At 43.2% G+C, this 19,464-nt stretch overlaps 1 protein-coding gene across 5 annotated transcripts in view; it reads left to right on the top strand.

Annotated features, from left to right (window-relative positions):
• Positions 1-420: 420 nt before the first annotated feature.
• SLC26A5 (solute carrier family 26 member 5) overlaps positions 421-19,464 on the top strand; it is a gene marked incomplete at its 5' end in the record, with an annotated part of 31,146 nt that continues 12,102 nt past the window's right edge. The window contains 9 exons of one of the 5 annotated variants that reach the window (XM_082632739.1): positions 421-578; positions 2,350-2,489; positions 6,046-6,156; positions 7,233-7,399; positions 7,944-8,108; positions 10,041-10,193; positions 13,383-13,465; positions 18,050-18,197; positions 19,248-19,361. In XM_082632739.1, the coding sequence (XP_082488865.1) occupies positions 427-578; positions 2,350-2,489; positions 6,046-6,156; positions 7,233-7,399; positions 7,944-8,108; positions 10,041-10,193; positions 13,383-13,465; positions 18,050-18,197; positions 19,248-19,361 (1,233 nt within the window). Of the gene's footprint in view, positions 579-2,349; positions 2,490-6,045; positions 6,157-7,232; positions 7,400-7,943; positions 8,109-9,450; positions 9,550-10,040; positions 10,194-13,382; positions 13,466-18,049; positions 18,198-19,247; positions 19,362-19,464 lie in introns of those variants that run through there. The other 4 variants (XM_082632738.1, XM_082632737.1, XM_082632741.1 and 1 more) reach the window with 4 other exon arrangements.

The following is a 19,464-nucleotide window of genomic DNA, read 5'->3' as shown; positions in this document are numbered from 1 at the left end:
ACTGATCCTGCTCCTTTTTCTTTTTCTTTGATGTGTAAATGGTTAGGGTCAGCCTGATTCCCTGTTCCCTTAACATTGACTTGGAGTCAACTTGCTGCAGTATTTAGCCACTGAAGTTAACACGATCCTTTGTTTAAAGTACGCACACTACCCCCTCGTTGCCCTGGGAGAGACAACATGTTTTTTACTGACTTTGCTTTCCTTTCATTTATTAGTGCCTACTCTGTCCAGATCACTAGGTTAGGTGCTCTGGGTGTCCAAAGATGAAGAGGTCCTCAGAATAACTTGCAATCATACTGCCAAGAAGAGATGCATCGGAACAGTCATCAGTAGGATTTTGGCATCTGACATAGAGTTTTATTTTCTCCCTTAGTGAAACTCAGGAAATGCTCGTCTCCTGCTATTGATGAATAATTTCAGAGTACTATGGATCATGTTGAAGAAACTGAAATCCTTGCAGCAACCCAGCGGTACTATGTGGAAAGACCTATCTTTAGTCATCCGGTCCTCCAGGAAAGACTGCACAAGAAGGACAAGATTCCGGATTCCATCGGGGATAAGCTGAAACAGGCATTCACGTATGTTGTTTCAACCTATTTCCTTTAATCTGCCATTCAGTTATGAGAGAAGCAAGGTCAAATGTATAAAGAGAATCTGGCAATGTGGAGGAAAAAACAAATGGTGAGCCCTCATGATTTGCAGAGCTGTCCACACAGTTCATTCAGTGGTAGATATTTGATGGAACACAAGCTTCATTACATATTTCACCATATTTATTAAATTCCTTCTATGCTTTCTGTCTGTATAAAGGTTTATATAAACAACCCACTTTCCAATTCTCCACCCACCTACATAATATCCACCTCTTCCATTTGTCTCTCAGGAATGTTCCAACCCCTCTTTTTCCCACTTGACTTCTACTCCGTGTGGCAACACCCTGAATCTATGCATTTAAGTCCCCAACCTAAGCTATCAAGGACACTCAGTGTCTTAGGACACTTACCATTCCCAGGCCAGCAACATGGCTGTGTAATACATATGTGCCTGACGTGTACCTGATTACACACCTGATTTTGCAAACCATCTGATTGCTGCCTTCTGAACCCTTGAGACCACAGCTTCTGTGCTGGTTCATATAAGCTTCACAGTGACCCTGTGCTGTAGGTGTGACATCACAAGAGGTTGAAGGTATATGCACTAGAGTCAGACTGTCTGAGTTTTGATCCTAGTCCCAACCGCCCACCAGCTGTGCACTTGAGTTTCCTGCTTTGTAAAATGGGAATAGTAATTAGTGCTTAGATCATCGAGTTCCTGGGGTTAAAACCTACTAATATATGCAAAGTGCAAGGCACATGGCAAGCACTATATAAATGCAGCTGTTATTAATATCTCAATTTTCTAAACCAGGAGACTGCTATGAAATCTGGTTTCTTTCACTCAAATTCATTGCTCTTGCCATAGTTGCCTCACATTTTGCTTCCCGTATCTTCCTGCATCTAATTACCAGATACTCTTAACCACTAAAGGCACTGTATAAAATACCATGCATGCTGCAGTAATGCATTATCCTTTTAAATGGAATAAGTTGCTTCCTCATCACCAGGAGGACTTGAGGCTGTCATAGCAGCGATGGAACTCATCTGTCCATACTCTTACTCACTGATGTCTCTGATTATAGGCATAGACTGGCAAAAGGACTGGCTGAGGTCCAGAATATAGTCTGTGTATCAAAGTTAATTAAACCATCCAGGGATTAAATGCAAAGCCTTGGTTTTTTCAGCATGGTGTTCACCTAACCAAGACAACCAGACATAGACTTAGCTACAGTGCTCCCGTGACAAATGGTGTTTTGAGTTTACCTAATCAGAGACCCTAAAGCACTGAACACATATTCATAAAGCTCATAATACCTGTGTGAATTTCCTTCATTTTATAAGGAAAGGGAAAACTAAGTGGGTAGATGCTGGTCATTGGTTCCACATCCAAAAGTTAACTCCATCAGTAAATAATTCCCCTACTTCACTTTACACCAACACAGGAAGCACATTAAGGGTTTCACCTGTTGAAATAATAGCTTCTGGGATATCTCAACTATTTTGAAGCTAATTTTTTTTTTCATGGTCGGTTGTAGAGCGTTAGAGTGGAGCCAACTCAGATGTTCCTATTTTTAAAAAATAATAATAACAATAAGCAGGTCTTCTTGTCTCTGACCTCTGCAGTGTAGAAGAGTCATCCTCGGCCCCCGTGTTGAGTTCTCCCTTAACTGATCCAGGATATGAGACAGGGAAAAGGCCTTGGTGTGAATTCTACAGAAGTGGTCCTCATTTTACCTATTTCTGTGTCCTCCAGATGTACTCCTAAGAAAATACGAAATATCATTTACATGTTCCTCCCCATAACCAAGTGGTTGCCTGCATACAGATTCAAGGAGTATGTGTTGGGTGACTTAGTCTCGGGCATAAGCACAGGTGTACTGCAGCTTCCTCAAGGTCAGTAGAATATCTTTCTTTCTTTCTGTCCTTTGCCACCATCTCCTCAAACCGTTGCTTGACCATTTTTCTGTTTAATTTCATCGGGATTGGAAATTCATAGTTTTTTATCATTATCGTTCTAGTAACCTTCACCTGTTTAAAGGAATTCTCCAGAAATAACCCTTTTAAATGACCTTTTCAAAGCCCCGGAGATATTAGCTGTAGAATGTGGTAATACTGTTTTACAGACCAGCACCTTTAGGAGCCGGCTGGGCCTGGCCTTTCTCTCGCTAAGTTAATCAGTCATTCCGTGAGCATGTTGTTGAGGTTGTCCTTTTTTGTTGTTGGTTTTTTTTTGTTGCTTTTTAAATTTTATTGAAGTATAGTTGATTTACAATGTTCTGTTTCATTCAGGGGTTGTCCTTGTTCAGGTTCTTGACTTATAAGTCCATATTCTTCTTACAAGGGGCCATGATATACTGAATTCTTGTGCCTTTGTGTGATTTTATATGTGATATAAGTACTTAAGAAAACACTCATTGATTATTCATCTGTTCACACACATTGATCAAGTATCTGCCTGGCCGTACCCATCTTCAGGGAACTAACTATCCAATCAGGGAGAGAAACACGAAGCACATAACAGCACGCATCAGTTTTTAATTGCAAATGATGGTAAACACTGAAGGAAGATACAGGGCGCTCTGACGTGGTGACACTAGGGGGACCTAATTTAAGCAGGTAAGTCACAAAAACCCCTTTAGGAAGGTGACATTGAAGTGAGACCTGAAGGACGAGTAGCAGGGAGGTAAAGAATGCAAAGAAGTGCACTTCAGGACGAAGTGATGGCATGTGTGAAGGCATTTAGCAGGAAGAGAATCGGGTGTTTGGAGAATTATGAGAGAGGCAGGGTGCTAGGAGTGTGGGGAGTGAGGGGCTGGTGGCCGGCAAGGCGAGCAGTGGCAGGTGTGCACAGCCTTGACGGGCCCCTTTGGATTTCGTTCTGAGCGCAATGAAAGCTGTCAGCATGCTTTTTTCAGTTGGGTATTTCTAGTAAGAGATCACTGAGACTGTCGTGTGGGGAATGGACTTGGCTGGCGAGAGGTCCCCAGGATGAATGTAGGGAGACCAATTAGAGGTGACAGTGACTCAGTGTGGCCAAAAGGTGATAATGGCTTGAACAGCCTCTAGGTAAGCTGGCAGAAAATCTATTCCCTTCTCCAGTTGCCCCAAAACTAATTACTGAACAATCAATTTGTAAAAAAAAAAATTATTTTCCCCAGTGATCTGTTAGCTGAGTTTTTAATTTTCCAAGTGACTGAGTTATCGAATCTATTAAATCTGTTAAACAAAAGCCTTAAATCGGGTTTAGGACCATTCTCCACAACAATTTTGGCACCCACACCCCAAGGATAGAGAAAGGGATGTATTTAAAGGCAGAGGTGAGGGCAGGGGAAGGGACAGACAGAGGCCGGGCATCTGGAGTGGGAAATAGAAGCTAGACTGACATTCAGTCAAGTCGGACTGACAGAGCCACCGGAAGTGGCTGCAGTGAACGCAGGTAAACGGATACGGCAAAGAAATGCTCAGAATTTAGCCTAGTTGGGTCTTCACTGACGTGCCATTCCACAAAGTTTTTTGGACCTGTAGACATTATGTAAACATCTACCCATTGAACTGTGAGCTCACAAAGGCTCTTCCTTGCCCTGTTCAGCTCCAAAGAGCCTGCAAGAACTTACAGCACAAGGCAGATGGTCACCTGTCCCCAGAGAAAAGAGCGATAGTGACAAAGAATATTCTCAGAACTGAAGTACATGAGTTTTCAGACTGAGAGCAACCATCAGGTACCCATCAGAATTAATGAAAAATTAACTTAAGACACACCATTGTAAAATATCAGAATACCAGGAATAAATAGAAGATCCCAAAACTTTGTAGAAAGGAAAAAAAAGTCACATAACCATGAAATCATAACCTAGAGGAATCTGAAAAAATAGGCATTACAGAAGGTCAACGGTTTATATCTACAACGATAAACCAAGAAGTAACGATGTGAACAGGTCATGTAGAACGGGTTTCTCAGCCCGTACCATGTACATTGGTGGGGGGGGCGGCATCCTGTGCGTTGCAGGATGGGTAGCAGCATCCCTGGCTTCTACCCACCAGATGTAGCAGCAGCCCCACTCCCAGGCTCGGTCATAAAGAATGTCTCCAGACACTGCCAGATGTCCCCTGGGGGTGGGCAGAGTCCTCTGATGTAGGAAGTGCTGATTTAGAAAAACGGAGGTAAATGGTAGAAAAGCAGCTGAAAGAGAAGTGAGTGCTTCTGGGGAGTGGAACCTAGAGTAAGGCAGAAGAGTGCTGGCTTTTCCTCCCAGCCTCCCTAGTACTGCTTGGCTTTTTATACTATGGACATGCGTTTCTTTGCTAGAAATAAAAAAAATTTTTTACTACAACATTAAAGTTACCACATTATTACATATGAAATAGGGATGCTTTCCCAACTCTTCTTTTGCTAAAATGTTCTTATCCACAACATGACAATGCATTACATGAACTTTCTAGTTATTCCAGATACTTGGTGAGGCCCCAAAGCTGAGAACAAAGGGTGTTTATTGCTTACACGCTCTAAAGAGGGATTCCAGGCCATCCATGCAAAACGATGAGTGAATCGTTTATAGTGCATCAGTCCAACAGGATGTAAGGGGACAAGAAGACTGATATTAGATTTGGAAAGAGAATTTTTGAGAGAAAGGTGAAAAGCCCTATGCATTTTCCCTCCACCTAAAGTTAAGGAAGGAAGGAAGGACTGCAAGAGAATCACTTGGAGCACTGGACGTGTGTCCCCTGGAGTTTGTGGGCACTATTGCCTAATTCTTGCAAGAAAAATAAATCTACAGGTGAAAGGGTGTGAACTGCCTATGACGGCAAAATGAAGAGGACCCTTCCTGTGGGCATGGCCTGCACTTGCACAGTTTCCTGGGGTAAAGCATCAGATAACTGGGCGCCCTGGGAGGTAACCAGGCTTGGCTCATTTGAAAGGTACCTGCCCAAGAAGTCTGCCTACAGGATGAGCAGCTGCCAGCAGAAAGAACCTGGAGGAGGTGTAAGAACTGGAAACTGTAAGGGGCCTAGGTCGGTGGGGGGGGGGGTGGCATTACATCGGCCAGGAATAGTACAATGAGAGTTCCTCACTGAAAACGGGTCTCCAGAGAACCCTGAAAACACCCCATTGGAGAAACAGCTGGCATTTGGGCATCAACATCAGATTACAACTGCACCAGTCAAGTAAGACTTCCTGCCGTTATGTAATTTGGGAAAGAATAAAGCAGAAAAAAATCCACCCCTGGCAAAGAGGAGATAACAAGGAAAACTGTCTCAGCCTGGACTCTCTGAACACAAATATAGGATTCCATGTAAGAGTGGGATGGAAGGGTGGGCATGTTCAAACACATCTGCTTAAATTAACATGATTTTCACTTGTTCATCATAGATAAAGAACCAAGAGAAAAACACACATAGCCCTCTGTTTTCTAATGAGCTCCCCATTTCTGTCTGGTTTTTAATCCCACAGGTTTAGCCTTTGCAATGTTGGCGGCTGTGCCTCCGGTGTTTGGCCTGTACTCTTCATTTTACCCCGTTATCATGTATTGTTTTTTTGGAACCTCCAGACACATATCCATAGGTAAACCTTATAGTTGATACTTTAGTACCTTCCCTTTTGGATTTCCAAGCTTTGCGGTGTGCCAAAGAAACAGCTTGTTTGTTATTAGGACATCTGCTTAGTACCAACTTTAGTTACTGTATACCCAATAGGTGCTTTTAAAGAATACACTCCCCCTCAAGATTTCTAGAACTAACAGCTTTCTTAAAATCTGGGCATAATAGAAAAAGACAATTTTCTTGTGTAAAAAGAGCAATTGTTGAAATCAGTGCTTGAGTTCATAATACAATTTGCCTGCATCTGTTTATTTTTCCTCTGTTTTATTAGTGATACTGCAAGTTCCTAATTACTAGGCATATAATGCATTTTCATCTTATTTTAGGCACTGAATTGTACTTGGTTTCTCTTTAGTGTATTCAGGATCAGATTTATATGGATTTCATAATAGTGTTGATGCTGCCTGAGGCTGCCACCAGCCAGCACACACAAGGTCTCAGCTGTCCGTTGCTGGGTAACACATACCCCCCCAAGTTTAGCAGCTAAAAACAACCACCATGTGATTATCTCTCACAGTTCCTGTGGGTCAGGATTTGGGATGGGCTCATCTGGGCAGTTTAGGCTCAGCGTCTCTCAAGTAGTTAAGGGTCAGGCGGGAGCTAGAGCCAGAGCAGCTACAGGAAGGCTGGACTCCCCCCTCCGTCTCTTCTTACCTCCCGCCCTCACCCTCTCTCCACGTGGTCCTGACCTGGGCTTTCTTGCTTGTCGGGCTGCATCGCAAGCGAGCAGTACAGCTCTCAGGTGGAAGCCGCATCACCTGTTACCTGGCCTCAACAGTCACGCATTATCACTTCTGCTGCATTCTTTTGATTACTAGCATGTCACAAGTCCACCCAGATTCAAGGAGAGAGGAATTAGACCACCTCTTCATGGGGAAATGGCGGGGTTCTAGAAGAGTGTGTGGGGTCGAAGGTTTTGTCACAGTGCAGTGTTATTTCAAGGAGGATTTATTGACCTCACCTGTGTCTCCTGGGGTGCTGGAAACAACCACATCAGACACACTGAACATAATTTCCCTGATTAATGCTTCCTTATTTCAGGTCCGTTTGCAGTTATTAGCCTGATGATAGGCGGCGTGGCTGTTCGATTAGTACCAGATGATATAGTCATTCCAGGAGGAGTAAACGCAACCAACGGTACGGAGGCCAGAGATGCTTTGAGAGTGAAAGTCGCCATGTCTGTGACCTTACTTACGGGAATCATTCAGGTAAGACTCACAGATGTGGAAATGGGCTCTCATTTGCTCATTTAATAAATATCTGTTGAGCACACTTGGCTGGTCTACATGGTGGACAGGGTCAGCCAGCAAAACTCCAGAGCCCAGGGTTCATAGCTCAGGAACGCCAGTCCCACTGCATGCCTTACTTAAATTGATACTGAATAGGAACTAGCTAGCTTCAGTTGGATACTTTAGAGATTCCAAAAGCAAGACTAGCTTGAAGCGGGATGGGTTAGTAATGGGAAGAGGGCCTGGAGGGAACAGGAAGTGACATGACTAAGCCTACCCCCACTTCTGAGGGACAGAGAGAGTACGGGGGTGCCCACTGCTCTGTGGGGCTCTAGGCCCTTCCACACCTTCCATTGTTTTCTGCATAACCAGTGATTGACTTATTAGCTACTTACTTGCTGCAGGTGCAAGTCTGTAGTGTTAGAAAGTGGTCCAGAAAGAACTTTTTAATGTTTTCTGTTGGTTTTAACTTCCTGACCTATCATGTGATTTATTTGTTTCTTTGTCATTAAAAAAAAAAAAGTTTTGCCTAGGTGTCTGTAGGTTCGGATTTGTGGCCATATATCTCACGGAGCCCCTGGTCCGTGGGTTTACCACTGCGGCAGCTGTGCATGTCTTCACCTCCATGTTAAAATACCTGTTTGGAGTTAAAACAAAGCGGTACAGTGGGATCTTTTCAGTGGTGTATGTAAGTAAGCAACTTCCCGACTTACTGGTACTTGTTTTCCCTTCTTTATTTTTCCCCATTCTCTTCTGTATCTCTTTTACCTTCAAGGCTCACTTTTCTTATTTCCAAGAATTTCAATAAAATGAAGAAGATTTAGTTATTCTAAGGCTTTTCTGAGAAGAACACTACAAGGAAAATTAAACCTTAAAGTCTCATTTCTTTAATATATGATACTATCTACCTCACAAGGAATTTTTTGGTTAGGTCTTTTTTAAATATTTATTTATTTATTCGGCTGTGCTGGGTCTTAGTTGCGGCATGCAGGATCTAGTTCCCCGACCAGGGATCCAATCCGGGCCCCCTGCATTGGGAGTGTGGAGTCTTAACCACTGGACCACCAGGGAAGTCCCTGGTTAGGTCTTTATTTGGTTATTTCACCTTGACTCTAGTTAGCTAAGGAAACAGCTTTTTTCTTAAGACCAAATTAGATTATCTTTGGGAACTAACAAATAATTTAAAGGCATTATGGGATAATAGATCTCTCTCAAAAACTGCTTACTCAAGCAGGCAAAAAAGTAAGTCTGTAAAGGATTTAACTATCACAATTAACCAGTTTAATCTAATAAAGTATACCTAGATCCTTCTACCCAACTCAGAGAAAATATAAATTATTTGCAAGCACGTAGGTAACAGTGGTAATAACTGATCACGTTGAGAGTGGTCATGTAAAACTGATCACAAATTCTAAAAATGCAGTGTTGTTTCACATGGTGCAGTACAGTAGCAATCAATAACTAAATATAGCTTTAAAAACCCCATACATTTGAAAACCAAAAACATATTTTTAAATAACCCATGGATAAAGAGGAAGTTACGAAATAATTAAAACCAAGTGACAGTGTAAGTACTACATACCAGAACTGAGATGCTGCTAAAGCTATCCTTGGAATGAGAGATCTATAGCCTTTGGAGGTATTGATGTGTCAGACACTGTGTTAGGCAGAGCAGTGAGTTTACAGTCCAATGGGAAGACAAGTAGTCAACTGCTAATCACATAAATATGTAATTAAGTACAAATTATGTTAAGTGCTATGAAGAAAAAATCAGGCTGCTCTGAAAGTTGAATAGGGAGACGTTTAGATTAGGTGTCTAGGAAAGTCGCTTTGAGGAAGTCACAGTTAAATTGAGTCCTTCAATGATTAGAATGGAGTCCAACTGTGGGAGCATTCCCTAAATTACTAAATTCCTCGTTTCCCGTAATAGCTGGTAACATGCTTCTTACTCTGAGATTTCTCAAAATGCCTTGCCACAAAGGAAATAGAACAGACAAGTATACTAGAGAATGCTCCTAGGCATTGATTGGAAAAGTGTGTAGCCTGGGCTCGGTGGTAACCTACTTTCCCAGGGTCCAGATAAGTACTAACTGCATTTGGGGTGCCGAGACTGCAGCCTTAGGAGAAAAGTAAGCGGCTTTCTTCTCTAACTTTCCTGGGCTTCTTTCCAAGCTTCAGCCACTCTCGTCCCTTCAAAGCTCACCTGATTCGTCTTTCATCTGCTAACAGTGATTTCTCTCCCTCTTTCAGCTCCTAAAAGCTTTTGTATGTATTTACCTTTGGATTTTTTTGCTGATATTACCCCTAATCCTTTCCTAATGCTCAGGACTCAGCTTCAGGGTTACTTTTCTGAATTTTACAATTCTACATTGAGATGTTAGCGTAGCAAAGAACACTGTAATATAAGATTGTCAGGTAAGGATTACAACTACCAAGTTGTATGACTGGGTAAAAATGACTCCTAATTGGTGAAAGTTGCAGAGAGAGAGACTTCAGCCTGAGAACCTTTAGCTAGAAATGTCCACTAACGGGCTGGCTGGTGTGAATTAGAGCACTAGACTGTCTCTGTCTCTTCAGGGGCTCTTGCTTGATGTAACATCCGGCGTTCACTGTGTTGCAGAGTACAGTTGCTGTGTTGCAGAATGTTAAAAACCTCAACGTGTGTTCCCTAGGCGTTGGGCTGATGGTCTTTGGTTTGCTGCTGGGTGGCAAGGAGTTTAATGAGAGATTTAAAGAGAAATTGCCAGCGCCCATCCCTTTAGAGTTCTTTGCGGTAAGTCAACTTCCAGCAGCATACACCTACCTATTTCTGTGCGGGGTTTAGAAGTGGACCCGGAGGAGGAAATTCAACCTCTTTTCTCTCACTTCTTCCAAGAGAAGGTTGGAATTTGTCAAGGGGAACTTTTACAAATACACTGACAAAATAAGAAAAGCATTAAAGCAGAGTCATGGATCGTTTTTAAAATATAGCTGAAGTCTGTCCATAAAAATGTGAATGTAAATTATCTTTGAATGACATTATGGAGATTTTTCTTTTTCAAAGTTTTTATTGTCTAATTGTTTTATAATGAACATATAAACTTTAATAACCTGAAAAAATTAAGCTGTTTCCATTCTGAAAAGAGCAAATGACAAAGGTTCCCAAACTTTCTTGGTTCCTGGCACTCCTAGGCCAAAAGAAATACCTAACTGATAGTTCCATTTACTAAGTAGTAAGGTCCAAACAACTTCATACGTATTTATGTTTAACAACTTAAGAATTGTTTGTAAAAATAATGCACATAAATTGAAATAAATATATTTTATGACATTCTTAAATCACCACAGTAATTTATTAATGAATGCGTATGGCGGCTGGTGGGCACTTCACAGTCCCTCAAACCTGGGAATCAGATGGACACCACTACCATCATTTCCTGTTCACTTTGATTTTTGCATGGTACCTGCTTTTTTATCACAGTGACCACTGAATGCCCAGCTTTGCAAACATGTGGTGTGACTGAAAGGAATGTAGTAGGAACTAATATCGAAACTGTGAACTACCTCAAACTAGAAGTTTGCATGGTGTCTGACAGGTGTCACTGTTTTCCTTCAAAGTCATGTCCCACAGTGTCCTGGTGAGTTCTCCTTGGGAGCCTGGAGCACTTTGGTGTATAGTTTTTTTGTTGTTGTTTTTTGTTTTTTTAACATCTTTATTGGAGGATAATTGCTTTACAATGGTGTGTTAGTTTCTGCTTTATAACAAAGTGAATCAGTTATACATATACATATGTTCCCATATCTCTTCCCTCTTGCGTCTGGTGTATAGTTTGGGAGCCACAAGGAGAAGAAATAAAAAGTATAGGTGTCTGATCCAAATCTAGCAAAAAGTTCCAGCCACAAAAACCACTGGCTCGTATAGCTCACAAAGAAGCCAGGCCCTTTGACCCTTTTCCTTGCTTTCGTCTTGTCTATACCCGAATAGGACTGTCTCTCGCTGTCTTAAGACCTGTTCTCTCATTGGGGCTGGGCCCAGAGTTCCTGTTTCCTCTTGGAGAACAGCAAGAGGTTCTCAGCTCCTTCGCATGGCAGTGGAGAAAGGCAAGCCCTAATCATGAAGTAAATGATGAAGACTGACTTTCCTGGCTTCAGATCCTACTTTTGTCCACTTTCCAGATTCCCTTTAAAGTTTCCTTTATGTTTCCCAGGGCAATGGTTCTCCAGAATTCTGTCATTATAATTATGGTTGAACCTGTTTTTTGTTTTTTGGGGGTTTTTTTGTTTTGTTTTGTTTTGGGTTTTTTTTTGCATTACGCGGGCCTCTCACCGCTGTGGCCTCTCCCGTTGCGGAGCACAGGCTCCGGACGCGCAGGCCCAGCGGCCATGGCTCACGGGCCCAGCCGCTCCGCGGCATATGGGATCTTCCCAGACCGGGGCACGAACCTGTGTCCCCTGCATCGGCAGGCGGACTCTCAACCACTGCGCCACCAGGGAAGCCCTTGGGGTTTTTTTTTTTTTTTTTTTTTTTTTTTTTTTTTTTTTTTTTAATTTATGGCTGTGTTGGGTCTTCGTTTCTGTGAGAGGGCTTTCTCTAGTTGTGGCAAGTGGGGGCCACTCCTCATCGCGGTGCGCGGGCCTCTCATTATCGCGGCCTCTCTTGTTGCGGAGCACAGGCTCCAGACGCGCAGGCTCAGTAATTGTGGCTCACGGGGCCAGCTGCTCCGTGGCATGTGGGATCTTCCCAGACCAGGGCTCGAAGGGGTTTTTTTTAACGTCTTATCTGTATGCTCCTCAGAGCAAGGGAGAGGGAAGCCATACTGGAAAATTTGGGACAGAATCTTCATGACTCTCTTTAAACATACAGTTCCTTTCTTATCATAAAGTTGTTTGGGGTTCTGCATTCTGTTTCACAATGCATGTGTTTGTGTTGGTCGGAAAGCTTTGGTTTCAATTTATTTATCACTGCATAAAGTTGATGCTCCAGGAACTTGAGCCATGTGTGTCCCGTGGATTTGAATTTTCTGGGCACTCCCCCAGTTTGCGATGCACAACAGATGCAATTAAGGGTGACAGACATTGAAACCAACAGAGAAGGGGCATTTCATCGTGGCGGCCAGAAGCAGCCACGCCCTCGGTCTCTCGGGCCGCTGTGTCTGATAATGAGCCCACCTTCTTCTTGGTTCCCTGCAGCAGCCCCCTCTGGCAGGGGCCTGGCTCCCGTCCCTGGCCAGCCGTATGCCTTCCCTCCTGGCTAAGCCACTCAGAAAGTTCCACAAGCAGTGGTTCTTTGGGATGAAGAAAGTTGCTGTCTATCCTTCTGTTATTTTTCCTCTCCTTGTAGCTCACTAGGGCTTGTACTTTATACACAGACTGAATCTGTGCCCCGACAATCCAGGCAACCTTACGTACAAGGACACTCTGTGATGGGCGGTTTCACCCTGACCCTGACTCGGCAACAGACATGGGAGAAGATAGCCATGGGGTGCTGGTGGAGGCCTCTAACCACCTTGGTGCTGCTGTCCTGGAAACAAGAGTCCATAGGAAGATTGTGCAGTAGATCCAAACCTACATGTTATAATGATACCCTGTCACTGTACCGCCCTCCCAATACACATTTCATGTCCTTTATTTGTGCCACCTTGGCCAGAGCCTCATTTTACCTGCCCCAAAGGCAAAGCCAACTCCTGAAAGGTTTTATGGCTTCTTTGTTTGTAGCCAACTAGCCAAATGCCTCAGGATGGAACAGAACAAAGTAAAGAGAAAAGAATTCCAGGCCACAAGGAGACTGTAGCGTCCATTTTAATTTTGCGGAGAAGGGTCATTAGGAGAAGTTAGAATTGCTGGAAGCTAACTATAATTCTTTTTTTAAAAAACCGAGAAAGTGAGAATAGATTTGGCTTGGCTAACAAGTTCTTTGAAGCTTATTTTTGTAGTGTTTGAATGTTCATTTCTAAAGGTACGTTTGGTTTTGTGTTTGTTTCAGGTGGTTATGGGAACTGGCATTTCAGCTGGGTTTAACCTGCATGAATCGTACAATGTGGATGTCGTTGGGACACTTCCTCTGGGGTAGGAAAATAGTTTCAAGTAACCGTGTGACTTGAGTAATCAAGGGATCTGTTATTGCTTCTAACTCCTGCTTTAGTATTGCAATGAACAATCTTTTTTTTTTCCCTACATATCAAATAGCTGAGGGTTTGGGGGTTTTGAGTTTGGTTTTTTTGGCTGTGTGGGGGTGGGGTTGGTTTATTGTGGTTAAAAAAAAATAACATGAAACTTAACCATTTTAACCATTCATAAGTGTACAGTCCAGTAGTGTTAAGTATATTCACACTGTTGTGAAACAGATCTCCAGAACTTTTTCATCTTGCAAATCTGAAACTATACCGTTAAACAATAACTCTCCATTCTCCTTTCCCTCCAGCCCCTACTTTCTATCTCTATGAATCCGATTACTCTAGTACTCGTAAGTGGAATCATACACTACTTGCCTTCTTTGTGACTGGCTTATTTCATTTAGCATAATACCAAGGTTCATCCATGTTGTAGCATGTGACAGGATTTCCTTCCTCTTTAAAGCAGAATAAAATTCCACCTTATGTATATACCACATTTTGTTTTTGCATTCATCTGTTGATGGACATGTGGGTTGCTTCCACCTCTTAGCTATTGTGAATAATCCTGCTATGAGCATGGGTGTGCAAGTGTCTTTTCAAGACCCTGCTTTCAGTTCTTTTGGATATACATATAGAAGTGGGATGGCTGGATCATATGATAGTCTGCTTAAACTTTTTGAGGAACCTCCATAACGTTTTCCAAAGTGGTGGCACCATTTTACAGTCCTACCAACTATGGCATGTGGTTTTTCGTTTTGTTCTGTTTCCTGTTTAGCATTTATCAGTTTTTTAGATCTCTTCCTGGGTAGCTTTGGAGCTAAAAGCAAAACGACCTAAATCTAGCCTGCCACTTAGTAGCTCTGTGACCTTGGGCAAGTCACTTATCCTCTCAAAGCCTCAGTTTCCTCCCCTGCTAGGTAAGCATGGCAATGAATGACTATCTCAAGAGCGGTTGTGAGAGTTACAGGAGACAATGTGTCTGAAGCGGCCAGTGTAGCATTTGGCATGCACAGTGCATGTTCAAGACATGTTCCTTGAAAGTTCTGTGGCTCATCATTTCAACCAGGTTTCTAGTTGTAAATCATATATTACTTCTTTGCTTCCTCTGTTTTTCTTTCACCAAAGTCTACATTTTAAAAATGTTACTATTACTTGTATATTTGAAGGAGTGAGCGTGACTGCGAGCCTCTCCTGGTCTCCCCCTGCCCCTCTCTGACCCTCTGGCTGTCTCTGTGCCTCTCTGCGTGTCTCTGTCTTTCCGTCCCTGGTACTGTCTCTTCCTTGCCACTCTGTTCTCTCTTTCCAAAAGAAGAGTCAGACATTTGCCCAGATGCTGGACGTTGACAGGACCCGGTATATTCCATCAGGCCTTGCCCCTGGAACCACCTAGGAATCTCCAGGGAAGCACAGGCAGCAGGAGTTGCTCCTTAAGCCAAAGTTCAGAAGCCTGCATTTAACTTCAGCGAACTTCTGTCATAAACGTGTTACTTATGACTCAGTGTAAAGGTGTAACACAGGGATAACCCTTGTTTTTCTATTTGCACTTATAGTTTTTTAAGTACTGTTATACCCGCCATGTCCGTTGATGCTCACAATTACACTGTTGATATATATTATCTTCATTTAACAGAGAAGAAAGTTCATTTATTCCCATTTATTCAGCATATGTTTATTGAGTGCCTATTATGTGCCAGGGACACAGCAGTTAAAAACGAAAGTGAACATGCAGGCAAAAAAGCCTTTGGTCTCATGGAACTTATATTCTACTAGGAGAGATAGACAATACATCGATAGTGAGACATGCTACAAAGACAAGGGCAGCCAGGTAAGAGATAGGCGGGGCTGGCGTTGCTGTTTTAGGTAGGGTATCAAGGAAGGCGACATTTGAGAGACACGAGTGCAGTTTGGTATGTCCCAGCGTGGACCCAGAACTCAATCTTCTAATACCCAGTTGTGTGATCTTTCCACTACCTCACACCTGGCTCACTGACGTAATTCGTCATGTGATAAACATGTGTCTTTGGATCCAGTAGATAACCCTATTCAACAACTAATCACAAATAATCTACACGTGAATTCTCACGCTTAGATTTCTCCTTTTAAAAGTTCACATGCCACCATCATCCCTACCTAATACCTTCCTCTCCCTATTGCATCATACCCAAATATGGTGCTTTCCCTCTATGTGTGAGAGCTAAACTTTTTTTTAAATAAATTTATTTATTTATCTATTTTTGGCTGTGTTGGGTCTTCGTTGCTGCACACAGGCTTTCTCTAGTTGGCGGCGAGCGGGGACTGCTCTGCAGTGCAGTGCACGGGCTACTCGTTGCAGTGGCTTCTCTTGTTGCAGAGCACGGGCTTCAGTAGTTGTGGCACGCAGGCTCTAGGAGAGCTAAACATGTTTTTAAAAACTAAGAACATTTTACCTTTTTGAAACTTGGCTTCCCAGAAACCTTATCTTTCTGGAACTTTGCCCAAAACCAGGCAGGCAACCAGTCGTGCCTCCCTAACTTCCTGTCTGTAACAGTCATACTGCTTCAGTGATCTGTGAGTCCCACCGCCAAAGAACAGTGGCTTATAACAATGTCCGTTCATCTGCTCGCAGTTTGTCAGTGTAGGTGGGGCTCAGCTGAGTGGTTGTCTCCCTTGGGGTCTCTCAGGCAGCTGCAGACTCTGAAGGGGTGACCAGGGCTGGAGGATCCAAGAAGGCCTCGCTCACATGTCTGACAGCTCAGCTGCAGTGGCTGGAACAGCTGAGGGCTGGCTGGCATCTTCTCTCCATACGGGTCTCCAGCAGGGTAGCCAGGTTCTTTATGTGTCAGCTCAGGGCAACAGGACCGAAAAGCAGAAGCTGCCAGGCTGCTTACAGCACTCATACAACATCACTCCCACCACATTCTTTTGGTCAAAGCAAATCACAAGGCCAGCCCAGATTCAACCAGAGGGGAAACAGACCACATCTAGATAGGGGAGCAGCACACAGAAGTATGGGAGGAATTGATGGTGGTTGTATTTGGAAACAAACTACCACACTTATCTACACACACACACACACACACACACACACACCCATCCATAAATATATAATACAGTGTCCAGAAGGTGACAGCTGACTGTTAGAGATCCCATTCACGGCAATATATCATGTTCCTTGGTTTACTTCTCTTAACTCATTGCAGCATACATTCTTTTCTCATATTCTTACTCCTCAGACCCAAACCTGCTGCCAGGCCTTCTCTCCTGGTTAGTGCTTATGTAGCAAAGTGCAAGGAAAAGACAGTGAGTTCTGTAGTCAGACCCCCTGTGTCTGATTCCCTGCTCCATCTTCAGCAGATTACTTAACATCTGCAAGCATCCATTTTTTCACGTATAAATTGGGGTAAGAATGGCACCCCTCTAAAAGGATTGTTGTGAGGGCAAATGAGATGACACATATCAAGCATGTAGCACACAATCTAGGCTTAACATGTGTTAGGTTCCTTTGCTCCCTTCCCTTTCCCTTACCTCAGAACCCGAGACAGCCCCTTTGTCACTGTGATATGACACAGTATGAGAAATAGTGTGGAGAGACGTGTTCTTCGTGGTTTTTGTTGTACTTAATAGATGAGCTGTTTGACCTTGGACACGTTACTTGGCCTCACGGTGCCTCATTTTCCTCATATGTAAAATGGGGATTATAATGGTACCTAGCTCACAGTGCTGCTGGAGATAAACACAGAACCTGGCACAAGAGGAAGCACCTAATGAATGACTGTAACAGTAATAATATTGTACATCAATTAACTGATATTATTATTTAGCCCAGTGCCCTGCATTGGAGCACGTGCCTTCGAAAACCTCTCTTGCCCCTTCCCCCATACCATTCTGGGGAACACCTGTTCTGTTCTTTTAGGACAAAGGTTCCAAACTATAAGAATGGACCACAAAAGTTAGGTTCCCCATTGGGGAGCTCCAGGAGCCACACTTTTGGCCCCTCCAGATTCCTAAGATTCCCAGAGGTAACCCAAGGAGAATAATCTGCTGCTGCTCGTTTCCCATGTCAGACACTCACCTAAAGGGATCCAGGGGAGAAGCAGGGTCCTGACATCAAACAGCAAGGGAGAGCACTGAGTACCTAGTGTTGCCCGGACAGCAGTAATTCTCTGATATGACAGCCCCTGTCCACCTCCCTCCTCACCTCAGTTTTTGGTTCGAATGTCTTGTGGCATCTGAGCGCTTCGCTGACCCTCTCCTCTTCCTGCTCTGAGTCTTACTTACACCTGCCATACAGGCTGCCGTGAGGTGTGAGGTTACTCCTTTTCTAAATAAAACGGCATTTGATCTCTGCTGATAACCCATTCAGGTAGAAAGCCGGCACTCTGGGGTTGGGGCCTGGAAAGAACTTGTGTGTCAAAGAGGGCCCTGCTTTTTGCCAAACAGGTACCCAGGTGTTGATCACCTCATCTGTAGATAATGCCCCCCTACAATGCTCCCCTCTAGCTGCATGTTTTTTTCCAGTGGTCACAATGCCCAGGTTAAAGTCAGCTTCACCTTTCAGGCTGCTACCTCCGGCCAATCCGGACACCAGCCTCTTCCACCTTGTGTACGTGGATGCCATTGCCATAGCCATCGTTGGATTTTCAGTGACCATCTCAATGGCCAAGACCTTGGCAAATAAGCATGGCTACCAGGTTGATGGCAATCAGGTAAAAATCATTAATTTCCTGCGGATGTTTCCTGGTGGCACAATCATCTTGCTCTACTATAGGAGACAAATAAACTGGATTTCTCCATCTTGGTAGAAAAAAAAAATTACTTTGGTGATGGATGTATTTGAAGCATGTATTTATTCAACACTACAGTTTTTTCGTGGTTTGTGTGCCTTAACTCATCAGAACCCTGAGGTACAGACCTACACCTACCTCACCTCATTAGTAGGTGCAATCTCCACTCTGAGGTTTACAGTTCACCATACTCCTCTAGGCGCTATCCTTATTTTTAAAGCTCACAGCCTGAGAATCTAACGTTTTTCCAGAACCATTTTTACTCCACAAGAAAGCCTTCTCTTTGTTCACTGAACTTTGAGTTTATGATTCATCACTTAAACTCCACAATACATTATTTGCCACTGCCTTTTATAAGATAGCTACAGATAAAGTATTTAATCTGAATACCATGAGCCATTATTTATTTCTAAGATAAATACCCAGTGTGTATTTATCTTAGAAATTCACACTGTGTATTTCTAAGAGGAGACTAGACGCTCCATATTCATACGAGACACAGTAATCCATCTAGGAAAACCGGAAGTTGCCCTGAGATCAGGACTCACTCACTGGTCCCAAGAGGACACTGGCATGGGCTCCTTGACAAGCAAGAGCCCGGGCATTTAAAAGATGCCAGTAGTCCTGTTCACCAGTAACTTTCTCTTAAACAACAAAAATATTTTGTCCATTTTGCTGCAGTTTTCTTTAAAAACAAAAGCATTATCTGTGTAGAGAGTGTGTTTGGGAAAGAGGGGGCTAGGTGGTGAGCGCAGCATTTATCTCCAACACAATAAAAATTCAAGGTGTTTCTCTCCCACCGTAAATTATGCATTAATTCCTGTTTTGAACTCATGTTAAACAAATCCTTGTATCTGGAAAGAGAATGAAGAGAGAGCCTGTACTGCTGAAAATGTGCATTAAATGGGCCATCATGCCTGGTTTCCTGAAAAATAACTGATCTCTTTTGTGCTTTGCTTCCGTGTGGAAAAGGAGCTCATTGCCCTGGGACTGTGCAATTCCACTGGCTCACTCTTCCAGACTTTTGCAATTTCATGCTCCTTGTCTCGAAGCCTTGTTCAGGAGGGAACTGGAGGGAAGACACAGGTGCGTATGCAACTGGCCTCCAAGGTCTGGTGATTTGGGTGATAAACTTTAATCTGTTGATTGTATTCTGCCTGAAGATCCATGCTCCAGTGAGCTGTGTATG

This window comes from Mesoplodon mirus (genome assembly GCF_964341445.2).
Source record: "Mesoplodon mirus genome assembly, chromosome: 9".
In the NCBI taxonomy this organism is placed as follows: Eukaryota; Metazoa; Chordata; class Mammalia; order Artiodactyla; family Ziphiidae; genus Mesoplodon; species Mesoplodon mirus.
This window is presented reverse-complemented; position numbering and strand designations above follow the sequence as displayed.